The sequence below is a fragment of the Sus scrofa genome, chromosome 12 (assembly GCF_054392235.1).
Source record: "Sus scrofa isolate SSC_HxYL_T2T_F1_AM1 chromosome 12, Sscrofa_HxYL_maternal_Yorkshire_Landrace_v2.0, whole genome shotgun sequence".
Classification (NCBI taxonomy): domain Eukaryota; kingdom Metazoa; phylum Chordata; class Mammalia; order Artiodactyla; family Suidae; genus Sus; species Sus scrofa.
In genome coordinates, this window is record NC_139394.1 from 1,386,456 (window position 1) to 1,413,397 (window position 26,942).

Sequence of the window (26,942 nt, forward strand, 5' to 3'; positions counted from 1 at the left end):
AAGCCTTCCCCTAGTTTCCACTGGTCTCCCCTCCAAGCTACTCCAAGTGGAACATACAAGAATGTTCTTTGATACGGGCAATTGATGTGGTCTTACACTTTTATGGCACCTCAGACAGAGGATTTGAAAAGAGTTGAATAAATGGAAAATGAACGAATTGAAGAGGAGATCATGCAGGCCAGGGCTGGCAATAAAGGGGAGCTGCTATCCTGTTGACTTGAAGGGCCATGGGAGAGGCCCATCCAGCAGAAGGTCCGACCTTGGAAGGAGGGTCGTGGCCAACCTGGCAGGGAGGGTCCTGGTTGTACATGTGCTGGCCTCACGTTCCTCCTGCCTGCTCCTCACAGCTGCAGCTCCTTCCTGGCTGAATCCCTAGCGACCCTGTGCCCCGGGGTCCACCTCCGGCCACAGGGCAGGACAGCTGGGGCGGGAAATGGGGACATGTCCAGCACCTGTTCTGAAGTGTGACTAGAAGCATCTTAGGAACACTGCTGTTTTGTTTTATTTTGTAGGCAGTGACATACGGTGTGAGTGAAACCCAGGTGTGTCCTTGCAGAGGTACCTCCCCCTCGCCCCCCACCCCCACCCCCCTGCTTTAGGGCCGCACTCCCAGCACAGGGAGGCTCCCAGCCTAGGAGTCAAAATGGAGCTACAGCTGCCGGCCTCCACCACAGCCGCAGCAACGCAGGATCCGAGCCGCGTCTGCGACCTACACCACAGTTCATGCAACGCCGGACCCTTAACCCACTGAGTGAGGCCAGGGATTCGAACCCGCCACCTCAGGGTTACCCGTCAGATTCATTTCTGCTGCACCACGGTGGGACCTCCCAGAGGTACGTTTGAAATGGGTGGGGTGGGGCTTGGCCAAGCCTCTCCCTCCCCAGTGCGGACCCATTCCAGCTCTCCAGAAGGACGGTGTACAGTGATGAGTCGAACAGGAGGCAGAGCAGTGGACAGAGCACACGTGTCCGTCCACATGGCCTCCTAGATGCTCCTAGCTGTCACGGGCACAGTTGGGACCATACGTCCCCGGGGCAGGGACTGGCCTTTCGCCGTTGTCTCTTCACGGTGCCTGCGTCAGAGGGTGCTCCGCCCACACTGCAGGACGAAGGGCCCACGCCTTTTTTGGGTTTTGGCTTTTTTCCACAGCCACACCTGCGACAAATGGAAGTTCCCAGGCTAGGGGTTGAATCGGAGCTGCAGCCACCAGGCTACACCACAGCCACAGCCACAGCCACGCCAGATCCGAACCACATCTGTGACCTACACCACAGCTCACAGTAATGCTGGATCCTTAACCCACTGAGCAAGGTTGGGCAAGGATTGAACCTGTATCCTCATGGATACTATGTCAGGTTCTTAACCCACTGAGCCACAGTGGGAACTCTTGGACCATGCGTTTTGCTTGGTGAGTTTAGAGACAGGGCTTCCCTCTGTGGCGGGGGGCGAGGGGGGTCATTCATTCACATCCTTTCAGGGGGCCTGTCTCTACCCCGCCAGGGCTCAGCCCCAGGAGGCGCCAAGGAGGCGTGACGTCCGCGGTCCAACAGGAGTAGCCAGAACAAGTTCAGGAGGGGATAGCCTGAGCCAGGGACCTCTGAGAAGTTGGGAGGAAGAGGACTCCTTGCAGAATGGAGATGATGGGAGGAGGTGGCGCTTGAGGTGGCTTTGAAGGGCGGGTAGGAGTGGGAGCCCGGAGAAGATGAAGGAAGGCAAAGGGCGCAGGTGAAACCGTGGGGTCCAGAGACGTGGCTCCAGGGAGTCTGGCTGTGTGCACACCCCACCCGGCGGGAGTCGGGGGGCCTGGCCCAGGCGCCCCTACCTCGGACCCCCCCTGTCGTATGGCAGCATTAATGGGATTAGCGGGCAGTCGAATGAGAATGTGAAGTGCTAATTACCGGCTCAGTAAATACACGTGAGCTGTCGTCATCAGCATCCGCTGAAGTCAGGGAGGTGGTGGGGGCTTTGGTGGGATTCAAGGAGCCCGAGTGGGAGCAGCGGGGGCTGTGGCGTGAGGATGGCCCTCAGGGACAGCAGGGTCACCTTGAGTTCCTCCATCGCGTGGCCGATGTCACTGATCCAGCAGCCCCTCTTTCCTGCACAGCCCGGAGGTGGGCTCAGGATCCTTGGCGCCTTCTCAGGCAGCCCCTAATCAATCGCAGCTGGCACACAAGATGACCAGGTTGCCATCCCTGCCTCGGCCAAGATCAGAAACTTGGATCCGATGGCCTGGCGTCAGGAGCGCCAACTCCAGACCTGCCTTTTCCCTGAGCCTGCTTCCCACGTGGAAGGAAACCGGGCAGGTGGACCTGATGGCGCTCCAGAGTAGGGAGGGCATGTCCCTTAGAGTGCCATCTGGCTGCTGGGCGGGACCTGCCGGTGCCCTCGGTGCTGTCGGAACAGCCCCGAGCCCCGGGGTGGGGGGCGGTCATTGTGGTGCCCCTCAGGTCAAAAAGAGCGAGAGGACCAGGAAGAGCAGGCAGGCACGGCAGGAGTGGTGGGCTCCGTGGGGCGCTGCGCGGAGCCCAGAGCCTCAGGGCAGAGGCGCGGCCCTGAGCCGAGAAGGGGAGAGGGGATGAGCGACACGGGCTGGTCTGGGGGACAAGACTGTCTCTACATTCCCCGGCACACGCCTCTTCCTTTTAAAAATTCGCCTAAAAACCTGAGTGCACGCGTCTCAGGTTTACAGGCGAATGGAGTTTGCGTCTGTGTTCACCATGCCACCAGCGTCCCATCCGGACGACTGGCTGCCCGCCCCCCCCTGCCCCGCCCGAGGCTCCCTGGTGCCCCCTCCAACCCCGCACCCTGGAGGTGCTCCCTAGAGATGTCTTTTGCCTGATCTTTATATGTATTCGTGCAACCACACCGCCTGGCTTGAGGCTGGCCTCCTGCCTCAGTATAAGTGATGCGACTGCACCCATGCCGGGCTGTGCTCCCTTGTACGGCCGCATCGTGCTCCAGGGACGGGCAGCCAGTCTATGTGCTTGGTCTCTATGTGCGAAAGAGCACGTGGGCTATCGCCGAAGTTTGCAAATAGCGCCGCTGTGAACACCCTAGTGCATGCCTTCCGAGTTTGTACCTGGTGGCCGGCTTGCTGGGGGGCAGTGTTCAGCTGCAGTAGAAACACCAGCTCCGCTGGGGGCCGCCCCAACCGCCTCTCTTCCCAGCAGCATGGGAGGGTCCCGGGGCCCCACACCCGTGTCAGCACGTTGGATTGTCTGACCTTTACTCTTAGCCGTTGGCGGTGGGGAAACAGGTTCCACCTTCCGATCTCCCTGATGCCCCCGTGAACAGGATGGCGGGGGGGGGGCATGATTCCCACTCACAGGACAGGAAGGCGGATCTGAGGTGGGAAACCACACGGCCAGCGAGCGCTGGAGCTGCTTTGGGAGTTCCCGTGTCGATTCTGCCCCCTGAGAGCAGAGCTCAGAGAGGGAAACGGGCTGGTGCGGATATCACTAGAAGGCGCTGGGGCTGGGAGCCCCATCTCGAGGTCAGGACGGGTGCAGAGCATGGGGAACTGGGGAGGGGACGCCGGGCCCTGGAGGGGGGCAGGGGAGGCGGGTGGGAGCAGCAGCAGGGGATGTAGGGGCCGAGGAGGGGTGGGGGGAGGGCCGTCGTATCCGCAGGGCCAGCACCCATCTGTGGTGGGGGAAGGGTTGCTGGGTACGCACTTGTGCCCGGACCCTGAGCTGGGTGCAGGGACACCCTGGTGAGCACACACAGGCAGGGGCCCTGCCCTCGCATTAATGACAGTCCTGGGAAGCAGGCAATCAAAGAAATCCACAATAAATACATAATTACAGGCTGTGAGGAGTGTTCTGTGCTGCAGTAGGGCCTGGCCTGGCAGTGACATTAGGATGGAGAATGAACCACCTCAGACGTCACACTGCCCCGGGGACTCTTAAAAGAGGTGTCCGGGCACAGGGGCGTGGGCGGGTCTGCGAGGCGTGGCGGGACGTGGACGTCCTCGGCACGGACGGGCAAGTGGCAAGAAAAGGAGAGCCTGAGAGACGGGGGGCAGACTGCACTGCATTCAGCACTCAGTGAGGATTAGATTTAGTGTTCAGAAACTCCAAAACGACAGTGACTTGAACAAGGGCGAGATGTCTTTCTTTTTCACAGAAAGCTTCCAGGGCCACTTTGGAGGCTCCATTGTCATCAGGAACCCAGGTTCCTTCTCCTGTCTTGTTGCTCCATTGTTCTCACATATGGCTTCCTCCTGATCCAAGAAGGCTGCTCAAGCTCCAGCCATCGCATGTACATTCTAGCCAGCAGGAGAGGAGAAGAGACAAGGAAGAGCACAGCGCCTATGTTAAGGACACTTTCCACCGCACATGGTGTTACTGGTCCCTCTCATTGCCCGGGACTCGGTCTGGCTGCAAGGGGAGCTGGGAAATGTGATCTTGGCTCTGGACAGCCAGATGCCCAGTTAAAGTTGGGTTTTTCTATTACTGAGGAAAATGGGGAAGACAGATACGGGGGCAGCGTGGTCTCTGCCCCTCCCAGTCGCTGGACACAAGAGGATGCTGAAGGCAAGAACTGGCCAGTGGGGTTTATCTCTGCCTCTCTCTGCAGGCAGTGTCATTGCCCAGGGCCTGGCAGCTCAGAGGGAGGGAAGGTTTACAGTGGGGTCCTGGGGTGCATCCTTTCCGCCTGCCCCCCATGCTCTTTGCAGGAGCCCTTCGAGCAGGTCTCAGGCTGGCTGGGGGGACAGGAGACGATGAGCAGCCCTGGGGTGGGTCAGTGCCCACCGACATTAATAAGAGTCCTTCCACAGCGGGCCTGATGACCTCGCGGGCAGGTCGATGCTAGCCGCTGGTCACGGTCTGTGATGCCTCGCTACTCTCCCCTCCCCCAGCCGCCCTGACTCATCTGTCCTTTGCTCCTTCCAAGTCCCCCGCATGTGGCCAGATGGCTGAGCACCGTCCAGGACTCTGCAGACCTCAGCTCAACGCTCTACGGCTGGGAAGACGGCCTTGCGGGCAGGGCTGTAATGGCACCATGGTCCACTTGGGGCTGGGGCTGGCACCTGCAAAGAGCCTTCTGTAAGCCAGAACTGCTTTTTCCTTTTCTTTTCTTTTCTTCTGGGCCGCCCCTGTGGCATATGGAAGTTCGCGGGCTAGGGTTCGAATCAGAGCTACAGCGGCCGGCCTACACCACAGCTCACAGCAACACCGGATCCTTAACCCACGGAGCAAGGCCAAGGCTCGAACCCACAACTTTTTTTTTTTTTTTTTGTCTTTTTACTATTTCTTGGGCCGCTCCCGCGGCATATGGAGATTCCCAGGCTAGGGGTCTAATCGGAGCTGTAGCCACCGGCCTACGCCAGAGCCACAGCAACGCGGGATCCGAGCCGCGTCTCCAACCTACACCACAGCTCACGGCAACGCCGGATCGTTAACCCACTGAGCAAGGCCAGGGACCGAACCTGCAACCTCATGGTTCCTAGTCGGATTCGTTACGCACTGCGCCACGACGGGAACTCCATCGAACCCACATCTTCATGGATCCTAGTCACATGCCCGGCTTGAAGCCAGTCACTGTGGCAGAGGCATCCTGACTGGCTGGGGGGGTCATGTGACTGGAGTGCGGCCGCCCACGTGGCCTCTCATTTGCTCGTTTGCTCGGTGGGATGGTCCTTGCGGGTGGGCTGGTCCTGGGCGCAGCTGCAGGAGAGGCTCTTCTTGCTGCGCCAGGGGCTTCTGGGCCACGGGAGCTGTGGCCTGGGGCGGCCTTCAAGGGCTGCTGAGGGGAGCCCCCTGGGACTGGGACAGCTTGGTTTCCCTGCTGATCCCAGGAATTCTTGGGTGCCCTGTGCAGAGGCTGCCCCTTCCACGGCAGTGGGCTCGGGTCCTCTTCCTGCAGGCCCCCGCACACTTGCTTCCAGACTCGGTCCAACAGGCAACCCAAGAGGGGAACCACTGCGGAAAGCTTGGGGAGCCCCGGGCCCAGGGTGCTTTGCTCGGGATCCGCGGGGTCTGCTGAAGGGCCCGGTGGAGAAAATGTAATTAGCCTGTCAGTGCCGAGTCTCCTGCCTCCCCTGCTCGCCGCGGCAGAGTCTGTTTCTTATAAGTGAAAACAGATTTCCTGACAAGGAGCAAAGATCTTAAACTTGTTCAAAAGCTCCCAAATAGAAAGAGTGGTTTTAACTTTCCCTTCTCCGAAAACCGAATTGTGAGGAGGCCCCGAGGCCGTTCCGTCACTGCCGGAAGGGCTGGGGAGCCTGAGGCGCCTGATGCTGGGGACCCGAGGGCCGTGGGAGGCCTCGGGTTCAGCCCCCACCCCCCCACAATCCCATCCGGAGGCTTTTTCCAGTGGAGCCCCAGCCCCACTCCCGGGCTCAGGAAGAGCAGGGCCCCTGCTGGCCTCAGGGCCAGCCTGCCCCTGGGCTGAGGACTCAGGCCTGGGGCTGTTCTCCAGGTCACAGTTTTTATTTTTTATTTTATTTTTTATTTTTTGTCCTTTTGCCATTTCTAGGGCCGCTCCCGCGGCATATGGAGATTCCCAGGCTAGGGGTCCAATCGGAGCTGTAGCCGCCAGCCTACGCCAGAGCCACAGCAATGCAGGATCCGAGCCACGTCTGCAACCTACACCACAGCTCACGGCAACGCCAGATCCTTAACCCACTGAGCAAGGGCAGGGACCGAACCAGCAACCTCATGGTTCCTAGTCGGATTTGTTACCCACTGCGCCACGACGGGAACTCCAAGGTCACGGTTTTTAGAGGGGAGGCCGGTGCAAGGTGCTCGCCCCCCCGCGAACCCCACTTCCTGCCTTCCTCTGAGCTGCTTCAGCTCTAACGTTTTCCCTCAGATTGAATCGGTTAAAGGAAGCAGCTGTGGGGGCCCCAGAATTGCTCCTGTCAGGGGCTGAGTTTCCTGGGAGAGGAGCCCCCCGCGCCCCGGGGTCCTTGGTCTGCGGCTGCCCGGGGCTGAGGCAGCCGCGCTCCGCAGCCCAGCTTCACTGGAGGGCTGGGTTCCCCGGCTGCGGTGGCTTCTGCACCAGCCTTCTTCCTGGCTGCACTTGAGCGGCTGCAGGGCGGGGGCCGTCAAATCCCTCCAGCGTGGCACTCTGGTGTCTTGGCATGGGGCCCTGCACCCAGTAGGTCTTCGGTACCTGCTTGTCAAAATACCAGACGGATGGGTGGATGGGCGGACAGGTGGAGACCGTTGCGTTCCTGCCAGGGGCGGGTCTTATCTGCAGGGGTTGAGAAAGCTCCTGGCCGCATCCCTCTCTGTGGGGAAGAATGGCTGACTCCAGGGTGTTTGGAATGGGGGAGAGGTGTCGGCGGCTCCCCTGCCAGCCCTGGGTGCCATCAGGAGCCTGAGCTCCCTCTTTGTCGGGAGACAGGACTGGTGAGGGTTGCCCTATACGGCAGGCACTGGGCCGGCCAGCCGGGGTGCCGGGTCCGTCCTGCGCCTGTTTGGGCTTCCTCCTTGCAGCTGCACAGATGCAGAGGCCGGCAGGGGCCTGGCGGGCCCTCGGCCTTTGGCCAGCGGAGTCCCTAGATGACCCCCTCGACGGCTGAGGCGCTGAGCCCAGCACCCCTGTCCCCCACCTGGATCTGAGCCCGGCGCCCGGCTCCCCGCCCAGCCCCCAGCCTCCTCGCCCTGGCCGGGCATAACTGTTGATGCCCCTGTCCCCAGTTGGTCTGCGGTATTAAAGACGAACTGTGAGCAGCCAGTTGTCATTTCTACCTGATAAAACATCACTTCCACTGACCCCCCCCCCGCCCCGTGCCATCGCTCCGCTTGCATTCTGTGGGGGGGGTGACCCTCTCCCGTCCCCCCGACGGGCCCCGGGGACTGATTCGGGCTGGGTGTCTGATCCACCTCCGGGGAGCTGTGCGAAGGAAGGGAGGCTCGTCCTGGAGGCTCACGAAGGCCAAAGCCACTGCAGGGCCTTTCTGGCTGCCCGGGCCCAGCGCCCGGGGGCTTTGCTTGGCTGCCTCGAGGGGAGGCCCGGCCCAGACACCCCAGTCTCCCGTCGGCTGAGACCCCGGCCTCTGGGGTCCCTGGGGAATCCCCGTGGGACACGCACACGCACACTGGGGTGCAGTTAGGGTTCCGGGACCACCGAAAACCTGTACAATCGGTCATAGATTTATTCTTGAGCAAGTTATCAATAAAAAATTTAATACCAAAGGCCTTTACATATAGAGTTTGCTGTTCATAAAACCTTTGTTTTTTTGTGTTTGTTTTTAGTGTTTACATTGAAAAAACTTCAACCACCCTCTTAGTTTACACATGTACAAGAGTCGTGCTTTCTGCCAGGTTTAACCACGGCTGGGGGGCCAGGCGGTCTGCACACACGCGGAGAGGCCAGGAGGAGGAAAGCAAAGGGCAGAATTCCGCGGAGGAGGGAAGAGGACCAGCCGGCGGCAGAGAACCCGGAAAAGGCAGCCTGTTCCTTGGCTCCCGCCTCGCGGCTGGGGTGATCGGAGCCCTGGGTGCTGCTTCCACGGCTGGGCGTCCCCGCGCACCTTGGCACCGGCTGCCTCTCCTCTGTGGAGTCTTTCTGCCTCCCCAGCGGAGAACCTTGGCCGCCGCCTCCGGGACGACCACCAGGAATGAAGTATTGCACTCGTGCTGAGACAAAGGCGAGAGCTGGGCTGGGAGAGGGAGCTGGGGTGCCGGGGACGCCCCCCCACCCCGGGGCCCTGTCCTTCCTGTGGGGAGCGGCCAGGAGCCGGGGAGGGGCGGGTGGTTTCCTGGTTAGAAAAAAGAGGGGGCTGGGCAGCCAGCGACATCCCTTCCTTGCTGGGTACCTGGGCTGTGTCTGCGGGTCACACGAGAGCTCGTCCTAGGGAGCAGAGGCTAACTTGGGGTGCTCTCCTGGGGCTCCCAGTGGGCCCCGGGAGCCTCAGTGCGTGCTGGGGACGAGGGCTGTTGGGCCTTGGGTCTGGCTTGCCCTGCCTGTTCCTCTTGGCCTCAGGAGAAGTGAAGGGGGGACTAGCTCTCTGGGGTTTCTGGGGGGTGCTGGCAGTCTGGGACACCTGCCCGACAGCCAGGTCGCTGGGCAGAGGGGTGAACAGTCCCCCAGGGGTGCTCCCCGCATGCGAGGCTGGGCTGTGGGCAGGAGGAACACCGCTCTGTGCCCCAAGCGCCAGCCCGCCAGGCAGTCGGGTCCTGCCCGGCACGTCCGCACGAGCTGGCGGGGGCCACGTCCCTTCCTGCTCTGAGTGGAGGCCGGACCAGCGGGCCACTGACACGGACATCGAAAGAAACTGGGGACATTCAGGAAATAAAATCAAAACATCACTTCTTCATACGGAGAGTTTTAAAATAGTATTTGTTCATTTTTGTTTCGTTTTAAACAGAGGTAAGATACATATGGCTGCCGTCACCCCTTCGGGCTGGGGCCCTGCTCCGGGGTCCCTGCTCTCCCCGCGGGGTCCTCACTGTCGGAGCTGCCCCTCGCTGCCCTCTTCCCGGGAAATGAAGTATAAGGAAACGCGCGTGTGGCTCCCCCTGTTCGACAGTCCCCCCAAAAGATCGGCGGGTGCACCCCAGGGTCCTGTCCGCCCCCTCCTGTGCGCCCCCCACCCCAGCTGCCTCTGTCGTCACAGACGCCCCAGCTGGAACTCAGCTAGGCTGAGGAAAACAGTGCATTTTCAAAGAAAACCTCCTCCGAATGAAACAAAAGTCTCTAAACACACACACACACACACAGGCACCCACGCACGCATGCACGCACGCACCCACGCACAGCCTTGTCACGCGTGTGGGGAAAACAAAATCCTTTTCCACGTTTTTCCATAAAACTTCCCCGCAGAAATACAATATTTACAGAGAGAAATAAATAGACGACACACCTGATTTCTGCTTTCCCTGGTGGGAGACAGTGGGAGGTACTAGGGAAAATATGGCTTGGATTCTACGCGCTCGTGAACTGCCAGCGGGAGAGCGGCGAGGGCCGGCCGGTCCCCCGAGGGGCGCAGCGGACCCTCCGCCGCAGACGGGTGGGGCTGGGTTCGGACGCCCAGGAGCTCTCTCTCGTTCCAGGGAAAATCATAAAAAGCCTGGATCTTGCCTCGGTGGGTTTGCATATTGGCTCAGAGCCGCCCCCCACCGAGGGGTGGGCGGGCCCCCGCTTGCACCGGGCACCGCCTGGCCTCGGGTGGGCAGGCCAGTCTGGCCGGGGCTCAGCACAGGATGGGCACGCCGTCGGCCGTCACCAGGCGCCCAGTGGTGGGGTCGTAGGTCCCTGCCAGGTAGTAGAGGTCCCTCCGGTCCTGGTACTTGCGGCTCCGCGTCATCTGCTCGTACTGCTCGCGCCCCACGACCTGGCACTTGTGGGAGATGGTCTGCACGTCGTTCTCGTCCTCGTGGCAGGACTGGTACAGCGCATTCTGGGGGGTGGGGGTGGGGTGCTCGGGGTCGGGTCCGGCCTCAGCCGGCACCCGGCATGCCCCACCCTACGGGGCCCTTGGTTCTGGAAGGCTCCCTTGGCTACGCTTTCATTTGAACAGCGTGCCCAGGGGGTCTGTGCCCAGGTCCCCGGCGGGGCTGGCACAGTGGGAGAAACACTTGTTTCTGTACCGTCTGCAAACACGGTTCCCAAGGGACAGCGGGAAGGGTACGGGGGGCGCTTCTGTCTTGGGTGGGTTGACACAGGGAGGGAGGGACCGGAGGGCTCGGGGGTGGGGGCTGCCGAGGACCCGGCCTGTTTGGTGCTTCTCGCTGCCTTGGGTTGCAGACCCCCCACCCTTGGGTGAAACGGTCACCCACTTCCCGGAGAGCCACGGGGGCACGGCCAGGGAGGGACCTGGGGGGCGGGGTGTTCTTAGACTGCAGGTGCCTGCGGCTGCCGCACCCCGCGCCCTGCCCCCGGGCCCACCTTCCCGTCGCTGTGCCGCTTGCCCAGCCTGGTCTCCTCCGGGTGGTAGAACCACTTGACCTTCACCACCATGTTGCTGCCCCACGACTCCCACATGCTCTCGATGCGGCCGATGTAGGGCAGGTTGGGCCGCCCGGCCGACAGGAAGACGGCGCAGTCCCCGATGCGCAGCGTCTCCTTGCCCCGGACGATGGCCTTGTAGAACAACTTCCGGGCCTTCCCCTTCATGCCACGTCGCTGCGGAGACAGCCGGGGCCAGAGCGCCGTGAGGGCCCGGGAGCCTCGGGGACGGGGTGGGACGTGGGCGCTGGCTGCAGACGCAGGACGGGGCTGGCCCCGCCCGTTCCCCCCCACCCCCCATCCTGACAGCAAGACCGAAGGCCCGCGAACAAACGCTGCATCTGGGAGCAGAGGGAGCAGGCTCGCGAGAGTCCACGGCGGCCTGGTTTCCAAGGACGAAACCGCGCCCAAATGCACGTCCAGCCACGAGGGTGGGGGCAGTGCAGCGGAGCCCCCGAGGCCCTCGCCATGCCCGAGGGCCGTTCAAGGGATGGGAATGGCGCTGGGCATGAGACCGCCAAGGAGGACCACGGCACGCGCCGTGGGGGCGCCCCGGGCCCGCCTACCTGTGTGGGGCTCCCCGACCACTTCCAGAGCTGCCGGGCAGGCAGGAAGGCTGAGATCTTTGGCCGGTTTTCCACGGAGGGCAGCCGCTGCCTCCGGGACAGCTCTTTGGCTTTGGAGAAGCTCAGGGCCTCCTTGCGCTTGAGCCTGGGTCTGCTGCCGCTGGGGCCCGCGCCCGTGCCCCCGCCGGCCACCGCCGTCCTGGACAGGAAGCAGCGCTGGGCGTGCGCGTGCGGGCCGCCCCCCTTGGAGCGCAGGGCCTCAGGCTGGGCCAGGAGGGCGGGCACGGGGTGGGTGAGGCAGGTCTGCAGCAGCAGGGCCGGGTCCTCCTCGTCCGAGCTGTAGGAGGAGCCCTCGTCATCCGAGGAGCAGAGGCTGGAGGTGGACAGGGAGCCGGAGGAGGAGGAGGTGGACGAGCCCGAGGAGGAGGAGGACACGGACAGGCGGGCGAGGAAGCCGGAGGGCACGCCGGGGGCCAGGCTGGGGCCGTCCTCCTCCTCGTCCGAGTAGGAGCTGTGGCAGTCGCTGTCGCAGGGCAGCGGGTACTCGGCCTGGCCCGCGAACTTGCGCAGTGCCAGTCCCATGGGCAGCGGGTGGACGGGCGCCCGCCCCTTCCTGTCCTTGCCCACGAGGACCGGGTGCCCGTAGCCAGGGCTGGGCAGGGGCCGCCCCGGCCGGGGCCCTGCGTCCTTGTCGCCTGCGTGCAGCGCCTTGCAGTTCTTGCTCTTGGGGGAGGTCACGCCCTCGTGGTCCAGTTTGACCAGAAACTCGCCGCCCACCCTCCGCCGCCCGCCCTTCTCAGCCTCTGCCCGCTCGGCCTTCTTGGCCCGCAGCAGCTTGTGGGCGCCCCCGGGCAGGCCGGGTCCAGCCCCACTGACGAAGGGCGTGTAGGAGCTGGCCAGGCTGCTGAAGGAGTCGGCGCGAAAGCCATTGCCAAACACCGGCGCGGCCACGCTGTGCACGGGGAACAGCGCCTCGCGGGCCCGCAGCTTCTTGGCGCTGCCGTTGAGCTGGAAGAGGTTTTGCAGCGAGCCAGGCCCCTTGCCGCCCGCTGCGGCCGCCTTCCGCTTGGTCTGCGCTACCGTGGACCAGCTCAGCAGCGGGCTGCCACGACGGCCCAGGAAGTGGTCCGAGGCCCCCGTGGGGGGCTTGGTGCTGGCGCCCAGGAGCTCCGCTTTGCCTGGGGAGGGGCCAGGTGGAGTCAGAGGCACCACCTGCCCGGCCCCTCCTGGGCCCCCCACCCCCGGGGGTGCTTCCCCAGCCGAGGTCCCGGCGGCCCAGGGAGTACCGGCTTTGTCTTTGCCGACGGATTTCTTCCCGGGAGGCTTCGAGGCTTCGGGGCCGTCGTGCGCCTTGGGAGACAGGCTGGGGGCTGTGGTCTCACTGGGCGGGGGTGCCTCACAGGACGCCTTCTTGGTCCTCCGGCAGCTGCTGGACACCAGCAGGGCTGGCGAGGGCTCTGTGCCTGCGGAGCGGACCAGCGGCCTCAGCGCTGTGCCGCCAGGGGGACAGCCTCCCTCGCTCCTCTCCTTAAGAGACCCTCTGGACCCGGGGGGGGGGGCGCCCAGCCCAACTCCAGCCACAGCGGCTGACCCTGGAGGGCCCTGGGGCTCACACTGGATCTTGAAGTCCGGAGGCAGCAGTCGGATATTGGAGACGGCGATGTGGCCGGTGTCCCCGTCGTCAAACTCCACCACCACGGAGTCCAGGTCCTCCTCCTCGTCACTGGAGGCTCCTGGGGACAGGGCCCACCTGAGCACGCGGTCCTCCGCTCAGGCCCGCGGGCTTCGCCCCGGAGGCCGGGGCGGGAGGATGACAGGACGGGCTCCAGAGCGCCTGACAAATGACTCTGGGACATTCTGCTCCCTGATCACATTTGACCTTGAGCTGCCATGGCAGCCGTGAGCAGCTCGCCTCGCCTCCGCCTCCTGCAGCACGGCTGGAGCGGCAATATTACGGCCATCCATCACCCCCATCCCAGGGCACCCACACAGGGCGGGGGCCCCGACCTCCCCCGGTGCACACAGTGCGAAAACACATGTGGTGGCCCGAGGCCTCCTGCCTGCCGACCCATCAGACCGCAGGGTCCCCACATCCGGTGCCGGGGGTGGGGCAGAAGGATTCCCCCCCAGAGAGCTGTGCCCAGGTGACCAGTTCAAACCGCCAAGTGTGCGGCTCTGGGTCCCCCTCTCTGTTAGGCCTTCAGGACGGCCAGAGGAGCTCCCTGTCCCCCGCCCAGGTACCTCTCTCGCCTTTTCCTGGCGACCAGGGAGCTGACCTTATCATTTGCTCTGTCTGACCAGCTCTGCGCTCTGCGGGGGAAGCAGGGCCGGTGGGAGGTCCCCAGAGGGCCCGGAGGGGACCCTGCAGTCTGCAGCGTTCCCCGGGGGGAGGGGCCGTTGGCCTTGCGGGGTGGGGGGGAGGGAGGTGGGGGCTTGAGGGGGGTTTACCTCGCACCACGTTGCCTGGATACAGGCAGCGGGACTTCTGGCTCCAGTAGGCGCAGACCCTCGTGCCGGGCGGGAGGTACCTGCTGGATTGCGGCCGGACGTCGAGCACCTGCAGAGACAGGAGGGGCGGCGGCCGTGAGAGGGCGGGGCTGGCCCGGGGGCGCCTGGGAGGGGCTTGTGCAGCCCCGCCCCCTCCCCGGGCGGCGCCCTCACCGCCTCCTGCAGCAGCTGCTCCAGCGAGTAGATCCTTTGCCGGTTGCCTCTCTCGCCCTCGATGACGATGCTGTAGCTGAGGGAGGGGGAGGGCAGGGAGCGTGTGTCGGGGCCCGCGGGTCCGTTCCCCCCCCCCCCCCCCGCGCGCGCCCTGCGCCGCCCTTCCCGGCCGCGGCCCGTCCCCTTCCCGGGCCTCACATGTCGGGGGGCTGCAGGGTCCTGACACTGCCCGCGTACAGCAGGCTGTCTTCCTTGGGGATGAGCACCGGCAGCCCGTCCTGCAGGTCCTCCTTGTGGATGGTGCACGAACGCGCTGGGGACACGCGGCGGGGGCGGGGGGTGAGCTCCGGGCCGGCCCCGCCCCTGCCCGCCCGCCGCTGCCCCAGAGCGGAGCCTCCCGTCGCGCCGCTCACCCAGGGCAGCGCTCTGCTCGGCGCTCAGGGGGCCTCTGGCCTCCTCCTCGTCCTCCGAGAGGCTGCTGCTGTCCTCGAAGGCAAAGTCGTCCTCCACCGCGAAGCTCTCCAGCAGCCGGCTCACCGCCTGGCCCTTGCCCTGGGGGGCCAGAGGGGTCAGCTCCCTCGGGGGTGGGGGGGGGTGCGGGAGGGGTCAGGGTCGACTGGGCCCTGAGGTCGGGCCGGGGATGCTAGCTAGCTACCTGTTTGGCGCCGGCCTTGGCTTTCACCTTGCCCGCCTTCCTGCCTCTCCCCAGGATGGCCTTGGCGTTGCGGGGTGACAGGGCGATGGACAGGGCCCCGTTCTTCCGCTGCGGGAGGGGAGAGTCTGAGGTGAGGGTGGCACCAGCCTCCCTGCCCGCGGGCTGCCCAGGGTGCCACTCAGGCTGACCCGGAGTGACCCCGAACGTGAGTCCCAGGGTGTGACTCGGTGTGGCAAGCGGACAGGGGTGCCTGGCGCCCACCCTGCTGGGGCCCGCTGGCCCTCACCCGCAGCCCTGGCTGCAGCACCGTGCTCTTGCGGGTGGCCCTCTTGAGGCGCTCGCTGGCCAGCCTGCTGCCCTCCGCGTGGCAGGTGAAGGCCCGGGAGGGGCTGCCGAGGGTGTCCCTGCCGGGCGTGGCCCCCGGCTCTGCCCGCAGGCTGCCCTTGGCCTTGCTCTTGGTTTTCTTCTTGCCGGGCCCGCCTGGGGGCCTGTGCCCTGGGGCCCGCTCCAGCTTGCTGCCCACCTTGGCCTTCACCGTCCTCCGCTTGACCTTGACCTCACCCTCAGGGCTGGACAGGCGGCAGGCCCCTGTGGGAGGGAGGGAGGCGGTTGCAGGGGCCCGGCTGCCCGCGGGGCCCCCACCGGCCAGGCCTACCCCGGCCCCTCGCCCGTGGGTACCTAGCAAGCCCTGCCTCTCCTTCTTCTTCTTGGCCTTCTGGTTGGCCTCCATCTTGACCACGGAGGAGGGTGAGGGCCCCAGCACGGCCACGCGGGCCCCAGCGTGCAGCGCCAGCCCAGGCTCCTTCGGGGGTGCCTCTGCCTCCAACAGACCCTCACAATTGTCACTGTCCGAGCCGCTGCCTGGGGAGGAAGGCAGTCCAGGTGACTCCGTGCGGCGTGTGGCTCTGCTGGGGGCCGCGTGGAGGCGGCGCTGTCATCCCGGGGCTGCTCCGGGGCCGGCACCTGGGCCAGGTGCCCGGGCGCAGGGGTTTGGTCTGGCATGGGGGAGGGGCGGGCCTCTGGGGCCCTCCTCCTCTGCCTCGGTTTTCCTTCCTTATGCCCTGTGGGGTGCGCAGGGCTGGGGTCTGCTCCCCAGGGCAGCCCCTTCCCCCTTATCCTCCTGCCAGATGCCCGGCTGCTTCCTGCTTCCTCTTCCCTCCCTTTGTTCTTTCTCGGGAGAGCCCTGGGGCGGGGGGGGGGGGGGGGGGGTGGCAGGGAGGAAGCCTCTATTTTTCCAGGCTCCGGTTTCTGGAAATGTGCATTTGCTGGGGGCCAGATAACCCCACCAGGCCAGCCCCGCCGGACACTGCAGGAAGGCGGGCTGGAGCAGGCAGGAGAGCTAAAAATAGCCCCAGGATGCATCCAGCAGCCTTTTCCTCCCTGTGGCCCCCCCATGTGGGAGTGGGGCCCAGAGAACTCCGCCCAGGCCAGCGAGGGGTTCTCCTTGGTCCGGCACTGCCCACGCGCCCCGACCGGGCTCCGGTGGCTGTCCCGGCCCCTGCCCACCCACTCCTCCAGCCCCAGCGGCCTTGGAGGTCCTGGCTCTGGTAACTTGCCTGCCTCGCGTGCCGTGGCCGCTGCTGGCTGGGCCGGGAACTTAGGCGTCTCCCTGCTGCCAACGCCACCGTCTGGTTGTGGGTGCCGGGCTGCCCCGGTCACCTTGGCGCTCTTGGCTCGAGACAGCTTCTTCCGGATGCGACCCCCTGGGGTGGCCTCTTTCCGTCTGAAGGGGCTGAGGCCCGCGGGCAGTCCCTTGGTCTTGACCTTTGGCTTCAGCTGGGCCACCTTGTGGGCCACTGCGGATGCCAGGTCACCCTGACTGCTGCTCTTCTTGCACCGAACTTTCTCCTGTGAACACGCAGGGGGAGGCTGCACTCACCGGGGGTCCCCGCTCTGGGCCACCGCCTTCGGCCTTCAGCCGCCTCCACCAGAGCTGGGCTTGGGAGGTGGCACCTGCCCGGCCTTGCCCTCCAAAGGGGCTGAGCGGGAGCCTGGCTCCGGGGCACAGGGCCTGCCCACGGCAACCTTCACTTGAGCCTGTCCTGTCCCCCACTTCACAGCCTCCCCAGACGGCCCAGCCAGCTCCGGCTCGGGGGAGGGAGACCTAAGACCCAACCAAGAGTCTGTGTGGGTCCTGGACAGGCCCAGCCTCCTGCTCTGACACAAAGTGACAACAGACTCAGACCCACCTCTCCCCTGTCCCTCCCAGGAGCCCAGGATGGAGGCGGGGCGGGGAGGGGTGGGGTGTCCGCGGCCTGCTGCCTGTCCTGTCCGTCTGCCACCCTGCACCAGGGCCTGAGGGCCAGGCTGCAGTGGGACTCACCGCAGAGGCGGGCTGCAGGCCCACGTAGGCGCCCTTCTCCAGCCGGCCTCGCTTCTTTGATGGCTCGTCATCGCCGCCCCGCAGCTCGGCGCACAGCAGGCTGAGGCTGGACCGCACTGCCCTGGGAGCATGGGGGTAGGTGGGCACGGGCCAGACGCAGGCGCCCTTGGCGCCCGGGCCTTGTCCCCCTAATAGCCCTTGTGATGGCGGCCAGGGGTCTGGGAGGGTAGGGCAGCTGCACATCTGGAAGACCCATGTGCCGCCCCGAGGGCCCCCGCTTCTGTCCCGGCCAGGCTCCTCCGAGCAGGCAGAGCCAGTGCTGGGCCCCCACGCACCCGCTGCCCTGCCAGCCCCCTCTGCCCACTGCCTGGGAAGAGGCAGCCCGGTGCTCAGGAGCCAGGGCTCTGCAGCCAGCTGAGCAACTGAGTGGCCTGGGCGGTGGCCTCAGTCTTTCTGCTTGGAAAACGGGGGTGCTCTTAATGGTGCCCCTCTGCTAGGCTGGCCTTTAGGGGAGCAAGGGCCAGTGGCTGCAGCAGTTTGGAGCAAAGAGGGCGTCGGGAGACGCTCCTGGGAACGGGGTCCACCCCCAGCATCTCTGCCGCTGCCTGGGAGAGAATGAGGGGAACGGTGGCCAGAGAAACTCGTGCCTAGGCTCTGCCTTCCAGCCCCCAGGGACCCCTGCTGCTGGGCCCAGACCTCCCCCAGGGCCCTGTCCTCTGCCCTCATGGGAGGGACTCTGTACCCATCACCCAGCTCATAGACGGGGCCACGAAGCTGCTGACTCTGAGCGGGTTCCCTGTGCCCGGCGGTGTGAGGCTGCAAGCGTGGCTGGGGGGCTGGGCCTCTCACCTGCCCCCTCCTCACCCACACAGCGTGGATGGAAACGAGTCCCAGGTGGAGGCTGAGCGCTCTGGCCTTGAAGGGCCGGACCGTACATTTTACCTTCCTGCCCAGAGAGGGCTGGTGGGAAGCCGGCCTGCAGCCATGCTTGGCCTGCAGGCCTCAGCCCTCCCGCTTGCTGCTGGACTGGGGTCCAGCCGTCGGCAGCCTCCGTGGGGTGGGGGCCCCGCGGCGGGATGAAGAGTGAGGTGGAGCCTGAGGTGGGGAGAGGGTGCCACGACCCTTGGGAAGAAAGGGCCCCGGGCTCGGTTTCCTTCCCGGCCCAGCCAGGGAGAACACGGCCACGATGCAAACACCAGGGCCCAGCTTCCGGGCTTGGGGGGGGCTTGGTACCAGGCAGGTTTGAGAGAAGCATGGGGCAGTCTTGCCAGGGGCTCCCCAACAGGACCCCTGGACGGGCCCTGGCCTCAGCCAGCAGCCCTCACCGTGCTGGCTGGTCCTCAAAGGGAGCCCCCTGGAGCTCCTGCCCCGTGGTACCTGGGCAGGGCGGAGGGACAGCCCAGGGAGGACCCCCCCCCGCCCCCCCGCCATATGGCCTATCCCCTCCCCCGCCCGCAGGCGCGACGCGCTCCCCTCCCTGTAACCTTCTCCGCATTTGCTAATGTTTTGTGACATAAAGCCCTGAGATTAATTTTTTGCCTCTGTCTTAATTGAAGGAACCATTTAGTGCCGATTTAACTATTATTACCAAATCATCAGGATTGATGCAGTGCACACATGCCGCGCCAATCGTGTTTGGAGAAGCTCGAGGATTTATGCAAATGGGCCTGCCGGGAGAGGCAATTTGTAGCCGAGAAGGACAATTACACCAGGCCCGGGAGTGCGCCGACGACGGCGCCGGGCGGGTAATGGATAATAACCGCGGGCCGGCAGCCGTGAGCCGCACCGCAGCGTGACCAACGACTCTATACGGTGCAGATAAAGAGGCTTTTACGCAACGCCGCCTCGCACTCGAGGGGCCGGGAGGAGGCCGAGCAGGGGGGAGGCCCCGGCCCCGGCCAGGTGTGCGGAGCTGGTGTGGCCACGCTCCAGGCCCGGGGCCAGGGCCGGTCCACACTGAGCTCGGGCCCCCCGGGAGCTCACCCGCTCACCAGTGCTGGTCCTGGGGCGGGGGAGTGCTGGGTCTTTAGGAGAAGCTGTGAGGGGGGCCCGCCCAGCAGCCTGGCCCTCACTGCCCGGGCCTCGACGGCACCTGGGCCAGCCCAGCCCCGCCGCGTGACCCCCAGCCCCAGGCACCCCGTGGGGGCCTCCACACCACCCCGGACTCACTTGACTTTCTTGCCGTCGCCGGGGCGCAGGGCAGGCAGCAAGCTGGAGTACTTCCGCTTCCTTGGCCGGCCGGGCCCCCGCCTGGCGGGGCTCCGCGAGCTCTCATCTCTCCTGGGAGCCACGGGAGGGGTGGTCAGAAGTGGACACCCGGCCCGGCTCCCTGATAGGGGTCCAGCAGAGGGCACTGCCCTCGGGGGCTGTGGTGGGGGGGGCAGACCCTCCCAAGACTTGGCCTGGCCCCACCACCCCCAGCCCTGCGTCTCAGCTCCAGCGCACAGCAGTCAGGGGAGCTCCCACCTCTGCCACCGCAACTTTAGGGCTTCCTTTTGCTCCTCAAACCGCCACTCCTGCCCTGGCCGCCCAGTCCCCTCACCCTTGGCCCCACTACCCCCGAGAACTCCCCCCCTTAATGCCTCTGCTGGGTGAACGCCTCATCCTCCCGCCGCCTCTGGGGCCTCCCAGACCCCCGCTCAGCCCAGCACTTGCAGGTTGATCCCTGCCCCTGAGGTGGTGGCCCAGGGCTGGGCTGTGCCCCCCGAGCCCCAGGGCCTGAAGCCAGGGCGTCTCCCCAGCCGCGCCCCAACCCTCCCACCCTCTGCCAGCCTGGGCCATACTCATGGTCATGCCTGCGCTGCAGCCGTGCCAGCTCCCGCTGCTTCTCCTTGTAGCGCCTCTGCAGCTCCGCCAACTGGACACGCATCTCCACCTCCTGTGTGTCCAGCCGGTCAATGGCAGCCTTCAGTGGGCACACCTAGGGGCAAGGGGCACGGTGGCCTGTGAGCCCAGGCGGGGCCCAGGAGGAGGCAGGTGGGTGGCCGCCCACACACCAGGAGCCCCCTCCCGCCCCGCCCCAGGTCGTGACACTGGGCGATGGGGCGGCCAGGGCTCCCCACTCACAGGCTTGGTCTTGGGGGCCCAGCTGTCCTTGCGCTGCAGGATCTGCATGCGGGGGGTGAGCGCGGGCGCCCTGCAGGGGTCGGCGGCGGGGGGCTGGCTCGAGGAGGCGGGGCTGTCCAGGCCAGCGGCCTCCACCAGGGACCAGGCTGAGGCCAGCGTGGCGAGGCGCTGCAGGTTGAAGGCCAGCACGTCCTCCTCCTCTGCGGGGGACACGAGGGTCAGTGTGTCTGCAGCGGGGAGGCCACACGCTGCGCCTCGCAGAGGCTCCCGACACCAGCCTGCTCGGAACGCAGGCTGAGGACTAGGGAGAGGCTGCAGGTGTCGCCCTCGGCTCCCGAGAGCCAGCCCCGTTGGGGGGCCCCCGCCCTCGGGACGGTGCCCAGACCGTTTCCTTAAGGCATGCGGCCTGTTACGCTTCTAACAGAGACGGCCCTGCGTGTCTGTCCTCTTCCAAATGCGTGAAAACCAGAGTGTCACAGCCCCAACGGGAGTGGGGCTGGCGCAGCACGGGGTGGCGGCGGAGCCAGCGGAGGGCAGCGTCCGTCGGGGGAAAGGCTTGGGACCCAGCGCAACCCCCCGGGGAGGGGCTGGGGGCAGAGGTGGGGGTCAGCACGCACCCGCGGCTGATCCCACGAGACACTGCAGCGGGGGAGGGGAGCCAGCCGGGATGAGCCCTGAGGGGTTGGACAGGGTGCCGAGTGCCGAGGCGTCGGCGGGCAGTTGTGATTTCCAGAACATACGGCCAGCTCTGCCCTCTGCGAGGACCTGGGAGCAGCAGCACCCCGGTAGCAATGGGCACACTCAGCCCCCCAAATCTGGCTTCTAATATCTTTAAGGCAAGGAATCGGGTTTCTTTTTTCTTTTTTTTTTTTTTTTTGGTCTTTTTCCAGGGCTGCACCCACGGCCCCGGAGATTCCCAGGCTAGGGGTCTAATTGGAGCTGTAGCCGCCAGCCTACACCACAGCCACAGCCATGTGGGATCCGAGCTGTGTCTGTGACCCACACCACCGCTCATGGCAACGCCGGACCTTTAACCCACTGAGCGAGGCCAGGGATTGAACCTGCAACCCCATGGTTCCTAGTCAGATTTGTTAACCACTGAGCCATGATGGGAACTCCTGGGTTTCTTGAAGAAATGCATGATTCCGGGGGTGGGGGCGAGAAGGTTCAAAACACAGGCAGAGCTCAGAGAATGACGGGGACAGTCAGCTCGCACACGAGGCAGCTGAAGGGACCAAACCTCAGCCAATGCAATCACTAAATTGAATAGTGACAGTGACAGATTTGAAATAATTGAAGGGACTAGAAACCCACAAGTCACAATGATATAAAGGAAGGAATCCACTGTTTGAAGAGGGATGGGGGGTTATCACACCATTTCGAAGTCCCGCCCAACTGCAAAAGGGGGAGTGGCCCAGGTACTGCCTCGATGCGTCAGGGTGACCTGCGCTCAGTCACGGGACAGAGCGCAGGTGGATGTGGGGACCGAGCCTCTGGATGAAGTGCTGGGTCACGGCCAGAGTGGGGTGCCGCATCACGGTGCCCTGGAAGCGGGGGAGGGGCCAAGGGGGGCTTCCCCCTCCCCAGTCCCAGCTGGGGCAAGCCCCCATTTCAGCTGTAAGTTCCACAGAGTGTCTCCGTTGCTTGGGGTCGCTGTGACTGCTGGGAAGCCCCTCTGTTCCTCCCTGCCCCCCACTCCATCCTCCTGACCCCCCTTGACTCCGCAGGCGAAGCCCACCGAGACAGCAGTCTGAAGGTGGACTTTGGGGGGACAGTGGGCTCAGGGACATAGGGGTGGGGTTGGGCTCTTCTCTGGGCTCCAAAAGACACCCTGTCTTGCTCTCTGGCTCAGGGGGCCGTGGGCGCAGACAACAAGCACCCTCCAAGCCTTGGAGAGATCTCTAACCCCTGTGCCGGGAGAGGCGCAGAGCTGGGCTGCCCAGGCAGGTTGGGGGCTCCGAGGCACAGGGAAGAGCCGGGCTCGGATTCCCCAATCAGCCAGGTCTGTGGAGGCTGCAGGGCTGGGAGGCGGTAGAGGCACAGGTGTGTGTGGGGGGGTCTGTGGGCGCGGTGGGATCTTGATTCGGCTTATTAACCTGGGTTCAGGGTCACTTAGGAAAGAAGGGAAGCCACAATCCAGAAGGGACAGGGCCCGGGCTTTCTAAAATTCCCAGGTGAATGCAAGCCCCGTGGGTACCACGCCCCTGGGCGGCCCTTCCCAATGCCCAGGGGGCATTCTGGGTGCTCAGGGATGGGCCCCTGCAGGCAGGCCCCACCACCTGAGCCAGACAGCACAAGTGTCCAACTCCACCTGCCCCAGGCTCCACCTGGGTTCTGAATCCTGCCCCCTGGGATGGAGGGCTGGGGGCTGGGCAGCCCACCCACCGAGCTCCCTCCCTGGACCTGAGCCCAGGTGGGGGAAAAGCAGCCTCCTGTGGCCAAGTCCTACTGGTGGGGGCTGCGAGGGCTCTGGACACCCACGTTAGTGAGGGTGGGGCCCGAGCCCCAGCTCCACACGGCCCAGCTGTGCGAGCCGGGGGCCACGCTGCCTTCCTGAATCAGGGGACCTCCGCACCCCACTTCCCAGGGGCCCCTACCTGGCCTTTCAGCAGCTCTGCCCGCGGGGAGGAGCGGGGGACCTCAGGGGTCTCCTCTGGGATCTGTACCCCTCCCTCTCTGCTCTGCGACCCAGCCTGTCCCCAGGCTGTCCCCTGCCTTCTCCCTCTGCAAGTCCTGCTGCTTGCTCGGAAAACAGGCTCCCTTCCTAATTAATTTCAGGCAAAGCAGTCACCACGCTGGTAGCAAAGAGCTCTGAGAGGCTGTGCCCACCAATTAACTAGGACAGAGAGAGGGTGGGGCTGGGAGGCCCAGAAGGGGAGGGTGGAGGGAGGCCCAGCGGTGGCAGCAGGGCCTGGCCGGAGCCCGCAGCTGCAACGCCCACAACGGGACACACGTGGTCTCTACCCGCGCGTCCATTCAGTGCATGGGCACGGGTCCAGCAGGCACTCACACGCACAGACCAGGCGGCCACACACACAGGGCCCGGCGTCTGCCCAGCGCGCCCTCACGCCAGCCGCAGACACCGTGGGTCTGGGCAGCACAGGGCCTGCCCGGGACACCCCCTCCTCACCCTACAGCTCCGAGCACTAGGCCCACCTCCCGGGGGGCCTGCCCTGCAAGGGCTCCGGGCTTCCTCCCCTCGGCACAGCGGTGGCCCCTTCGGTCAGATGGGAATGGAGGGACACAGAGGCCCTGGGGGACGTTAACTTTACAAGGACTTGGCTTATCTTCACGCGGCACAAGCGGCGCTGGCGGCTGGCCGTGGGCAGTGGGGGGCTTCACGCTATGGCAAGCGAGAGGGCCAGCCGAGGGGTTTGCTGGGCTCTTTCTATAAACGCCATGGCAGCACGATGCCTGGCAGGGGTGCCCCCGAGGGGACTCTGGCAGGGAGAGCCCAGTGGGCTCCCCACGGGCAGAGTGGAGGTGAAGAGGCCTGGGCCCGGGCTCTGGCAGCACCAGCCCTGCGTCGGCACGGGGCCTCTGGGCAGAGCGGGGGGCACACAGGAGCACCTGGCCCCGCGGGTCGGCCCCGAACCTGGAGAGGTGGAGGGACGTGGGTGTGCCACCTCCCTGGGGTCCGGGGAGCGAGGGCCACCGTGCCCCCAGCTGGTCCCCCTGCAGGCTCTGGCCCGGGACCGGGGAACCTGCGTGCTAGACGCTTGCTGAGAGCGCCGTCCTTCCTACCCTTTCCCGGCTGCACCGCCGGCCCAGTCCCCCGTGGGCCTTGGCATCCTCCGCGTAAACCGGTGACAACCCTGAGCGCCGAGGGCATCGGGAATACCCACAGCAACAGGAGTGGTGCCACCTCCTGCCGCCACCGTCAGGTGCGCATGAGGCCCGGCCCTCACGGCCCAACCTGCAGCCAGGGCTATGGGTGACACGGTGTGGGCACCCCTGCCTCCGGTTTCCTGACAGGGGCCATACTGCGGGGACAACCGAGCAGGGCTGAAGGCCCCAGGCTGGCTGGCGCACCCTGAGCCTGTGCCCAAGGGTCCAGCTCCCGCGGCCGGAGGGCTGGGGCTCACCTTGCAGGGCCGGCTCCATCCGCTGCTGCTGCGTCTCCAGGTCAGCCAGCTCGCTGAGCAGGGCGATTCCATGAATCCCTGAGCTACGGGGTGGGGGTGCTGTGCTGGGTGGCCCAGGGACGGCGGGGGGCTGAGGGTCCAGGGGGCCAACGCCAGGCAAGTCCCCCAGGTCAATGGTGGCTGCCACCAGGGCATCCAGACCAGTGGGCAGTTGGCTGCCGTAAGGAGTCGACCCCCAGGCCTCCTCCTCCTCCTCCTCCAGCCCAGCCTTCGCCTGGGCCTCGGCCTCCACCTCGGGCTGCCCGGGCTCAGCCTGCCCCAGGGCATCCAGGCTCCCCGCCTGCTGCTCCCCGGCCTGGGGGCCGCTCCCCAACGGGGGCCCTTGCTCTCCCTCCTCCCCCCTCTCCTCCGTGGTCCTCTCCTCACGGGCCCCTCCCTGAGTAGAATCAGCCTGGCCAGTGGTCTCCGGGCCCCCTCCCTCGAGGAGGGCCCCGCACTGCAGTTCTCGCAGCCCCTCCAGCGGGCTGGGGTCTGCTGCCTTCCCCAGGGGTCCCCGCTCAGCAGGGTGGGGGGTGGCGGCAAGGTCCTGGGGGGGCTCCCTTGGCCCCGAGGGCAGCCCGGGCTCCTCCAGGTTCTGGGGGCTGTGTGGGTGCAGCTCCCGGGGTGGGAACGTCCTGGCCAGCTCAGGCTGGGCCCCCGGGGGAGCGGCTTGCATAGTTTCGGGGTCCGAGAGGTCAGAGGAGTGCACGTCGGGGGGCAGGGAGAAGCCCGGGCCGGCCGCGGGGCAGGTGTATCCGGGAGGCAGGTCTGCAGAAGAGAGAGACACGGTCAGAAGGGAGTGGCCGGGGCCAGAGCGGCCGCCGAAGTCTCAGACCCCCGCACCTGGGAGGGGCGTCCCCAGGTAACACTCTGCCCGTGGAACGTGGGGCAGGAACAAACATGGTATGTTGAGGGGGCAGAAGGGGAGCATAGGGTACAGGAGGGGAGGCCCCCAGCGCCAGGGACCGTAGGTGCCCCCTCCCTGGCCAGGACAGCCATGAGCTCCCTGGCTCTTGCCACAGCCTCGGGGGTCTCTGGGGGCCATCTCTGGCCTGTGTGGTGTGGCTAACCAGAAAAGGGGGGGTTTAAAACAAGATACTTGAATCAGGGCTTCCCCTGAACCAGAACGAGCTGGCAGCCTGCTGGAGGCATTACGCCCCATTAACTACAATTTAAAAAAAAAAGGCAAAAAACTCTAAAATACACACACACACACAACTCCACAACCTCCGCTGGCTCCGTCTCCTTATTGTGGAACTGGGACGGATTTTATATCTCGCCACGCAGGCTTCCAGGGTAAACGCTCAGCCTAATTCAGAGAGAATCAAATAGCTGCAGGGAGCCGGTGGGCGGCTGCAGAGCCCGAGGCCGGCCTGGCAGCGGCCGCCTCTCCTTGCCCTGGGCCAAGCGGGGGCATCCTGAGCCCTGAGGGCAGGGATGAGCTCCCCAGCTGTGCGGCTGGCACTGTCCCCGGCAGGCCAGGTGCTTTCTCAGCGCCCGCTGCCGGGCCTGATCTTCCTCGTGAAGGACCTTCCAGCGGCGGGGACCCTGAGGGCCTCCCCCGAGGGTCCCCCAGAAGGATTGTGGAGAAGGAAGACGAGAAACAGCAGGGGGACAAGCACCCTTGCCCTGAGCCCTACCTGGGGGACCAGGCAGGTGGGGGCACCCCTGCAGCCAGGCAGCCCCAACCCCATTCAGCTCTGCCCACGAGGCGGGTGACCGCCTTAGAGCGGGGGTCGGGGCGGGGGAGGCAAGGCCAGCGCAGCGCTGCCCGCTCTGACCTGGTTCCAGCGTGCTGAGGTTGGCTCCGGGCCGCTGGCCCTCCCCACGCTTGTCCTCGGTGCTGGGAAGCTTGGAGCCTGAGCCGGGGCTGCCAGAGGGGCAGACAGATAAAGTGCACGGGGCGCCGGGATGCGGCGGTGGCGTAGGGCAGCTGGCGGGGGGCTTCGGGACCGGAGAGTGGCAGCAGGGTGACAGCTTGGCAGGGCCTGTGGTGGCGGGGGAGGGGGTGCCCTTGGCCGTGGGGGTTAAGGCAACTGGCTTGTGGGTGGACTTCAGGGCCTTCTCCTGGGGGGGCTCCTCCGGCTCCAGGTGGTGGTCCTCCGGCTTCTGCTGTTGGGGGGGGAGAGGCTCAGCCCGGTTGGGCCCCCGCTCAGGGCATCAGCACCAGTGGTGGGGCGGGCACTGGGGAACTCCTGGGCCAGGCAGGGTGCGGCAGAGGGGGACCCAGGGGTGCCCTGGGTCCTGGCTGGGTGTGGCCAAGGGGGCGGGTACCTGGAACGGGGGGGCCCGCTGCAGCTCCAGGGCCTGGCTGGCCCGTTGCTGCTGCTGCTGCTGCTGCTGCTGCTGCTGCTGCTGCTGCTGCTGCTGCAGGGCGTAGAGCTCCTGCTGCCGCAGGAACTGGGACCGTGAGTAGACGGGGAGCTGGCCTGGGTGCTGCATGTGGGAGGCAGGGCCCCGGCCCCCATACATGGGGGGCCACAGCGAAGCCTGGTCCATAACGTCAGCTGTGGGCAGGGCCAGAGGAGTGGTCGGCCCCAGTGAGGACGGGGCCCCGGCTGGCCCCTCCAGCCCTCACCTCTTGCTTATCGGCCTTACACCTGCCTCCCGGGCCCAGGCCCCTGCCCGGACGCACTTCTGACACC

The 26,942-nt window shown here is 65.7% G+C and overlaps 1 protein-coding gene across 6 annotated transcripts in view; it reads right to left on the minus strand.

The window, feature by feature from the left end:
• Positions 1-8,084: 8,084 nt before the first annotated feature.
• BAHCC1 (BAH domain and coiled-coil containing 1) overlaps positions 8,085-26,942 on the minus strand; it is a 56,565-nt gene continuing 37,707 nt past the window's right edge. The window contains exons 8-27 of one of the 6 annotated variants that reach the window (XM_013989840.3): positions 26,572-26,804; positions 26,079-26,409; positions 24,259-25,065; positions 20,174-20,373; positions 19,891-20,027; positions 19,277-19,387; positions 17,108-17,228; positions 16,341-16,632; positions 15,463-15,645; positions 15,071-15,372; positions 14,785-14,892; positions 14,543-14,681; positions 14,328-14,442; positions 14,130-14,205; positions 13,917-14,025; positions 13,082-13,201; positions 12,755-12,931; positions 11,469-12,646; positions 10,843-11,079; positions 8,085-10,354 (exon numbers count right to left, since the gene is read on the minus strand). In XM_013989840.3, the coding sequence (XP_013845294.3) occupies positions 10,148-10,354; positions 10,843-11,079; positions 11,469-12,646; positions 12,755-12,931; positions 13,082-13,201; positions 13,917-14,025; positions 14,130-14,205; positions 14,328-14,442; positions 14,543-14,681; positions 14,785-14,892; positions 15,071-15,372; positions 15,463-15,645; positions 16,341-16,632; positions 17,108-17,228; positions 19,277-19,387; positions 19,891-20,027; positions 20,174-20,373; positions 24,259-25,065; positions 26,079-26,409; positions 26,572-26,804 (5,183 nt within the window). In that variant the 3' untranslated portion in view covers positions 8,085-10,147. Of the gene's footprint in view, positions 10,355-10,842; positions 11,080-11,468; positions 12,647-12,754; positions 12,932-13,081; positions 13,202-13,916; positions 14,026-14,129; positions 14,206-14,327; positions 14,443-14,542; positions 14,682-14,784; positions 14,893-15,070; positions 15,373-15,462; positions 15,646-16,336; positions 16,633-17,107; positions 17,229-19,276; positions 19,388-19,890; positions 20,028-20,173; positions 20,374-24,258; positions 25,066-26,078; positions 26,410-26,571; positions 26,805-26,942 lie in introns of those variants that run through there. The other 5 variants (XM_084983213.1, XM_084983212.1, XM_084983211.1 and 2 more) reach the window with 5 other exon arrangements.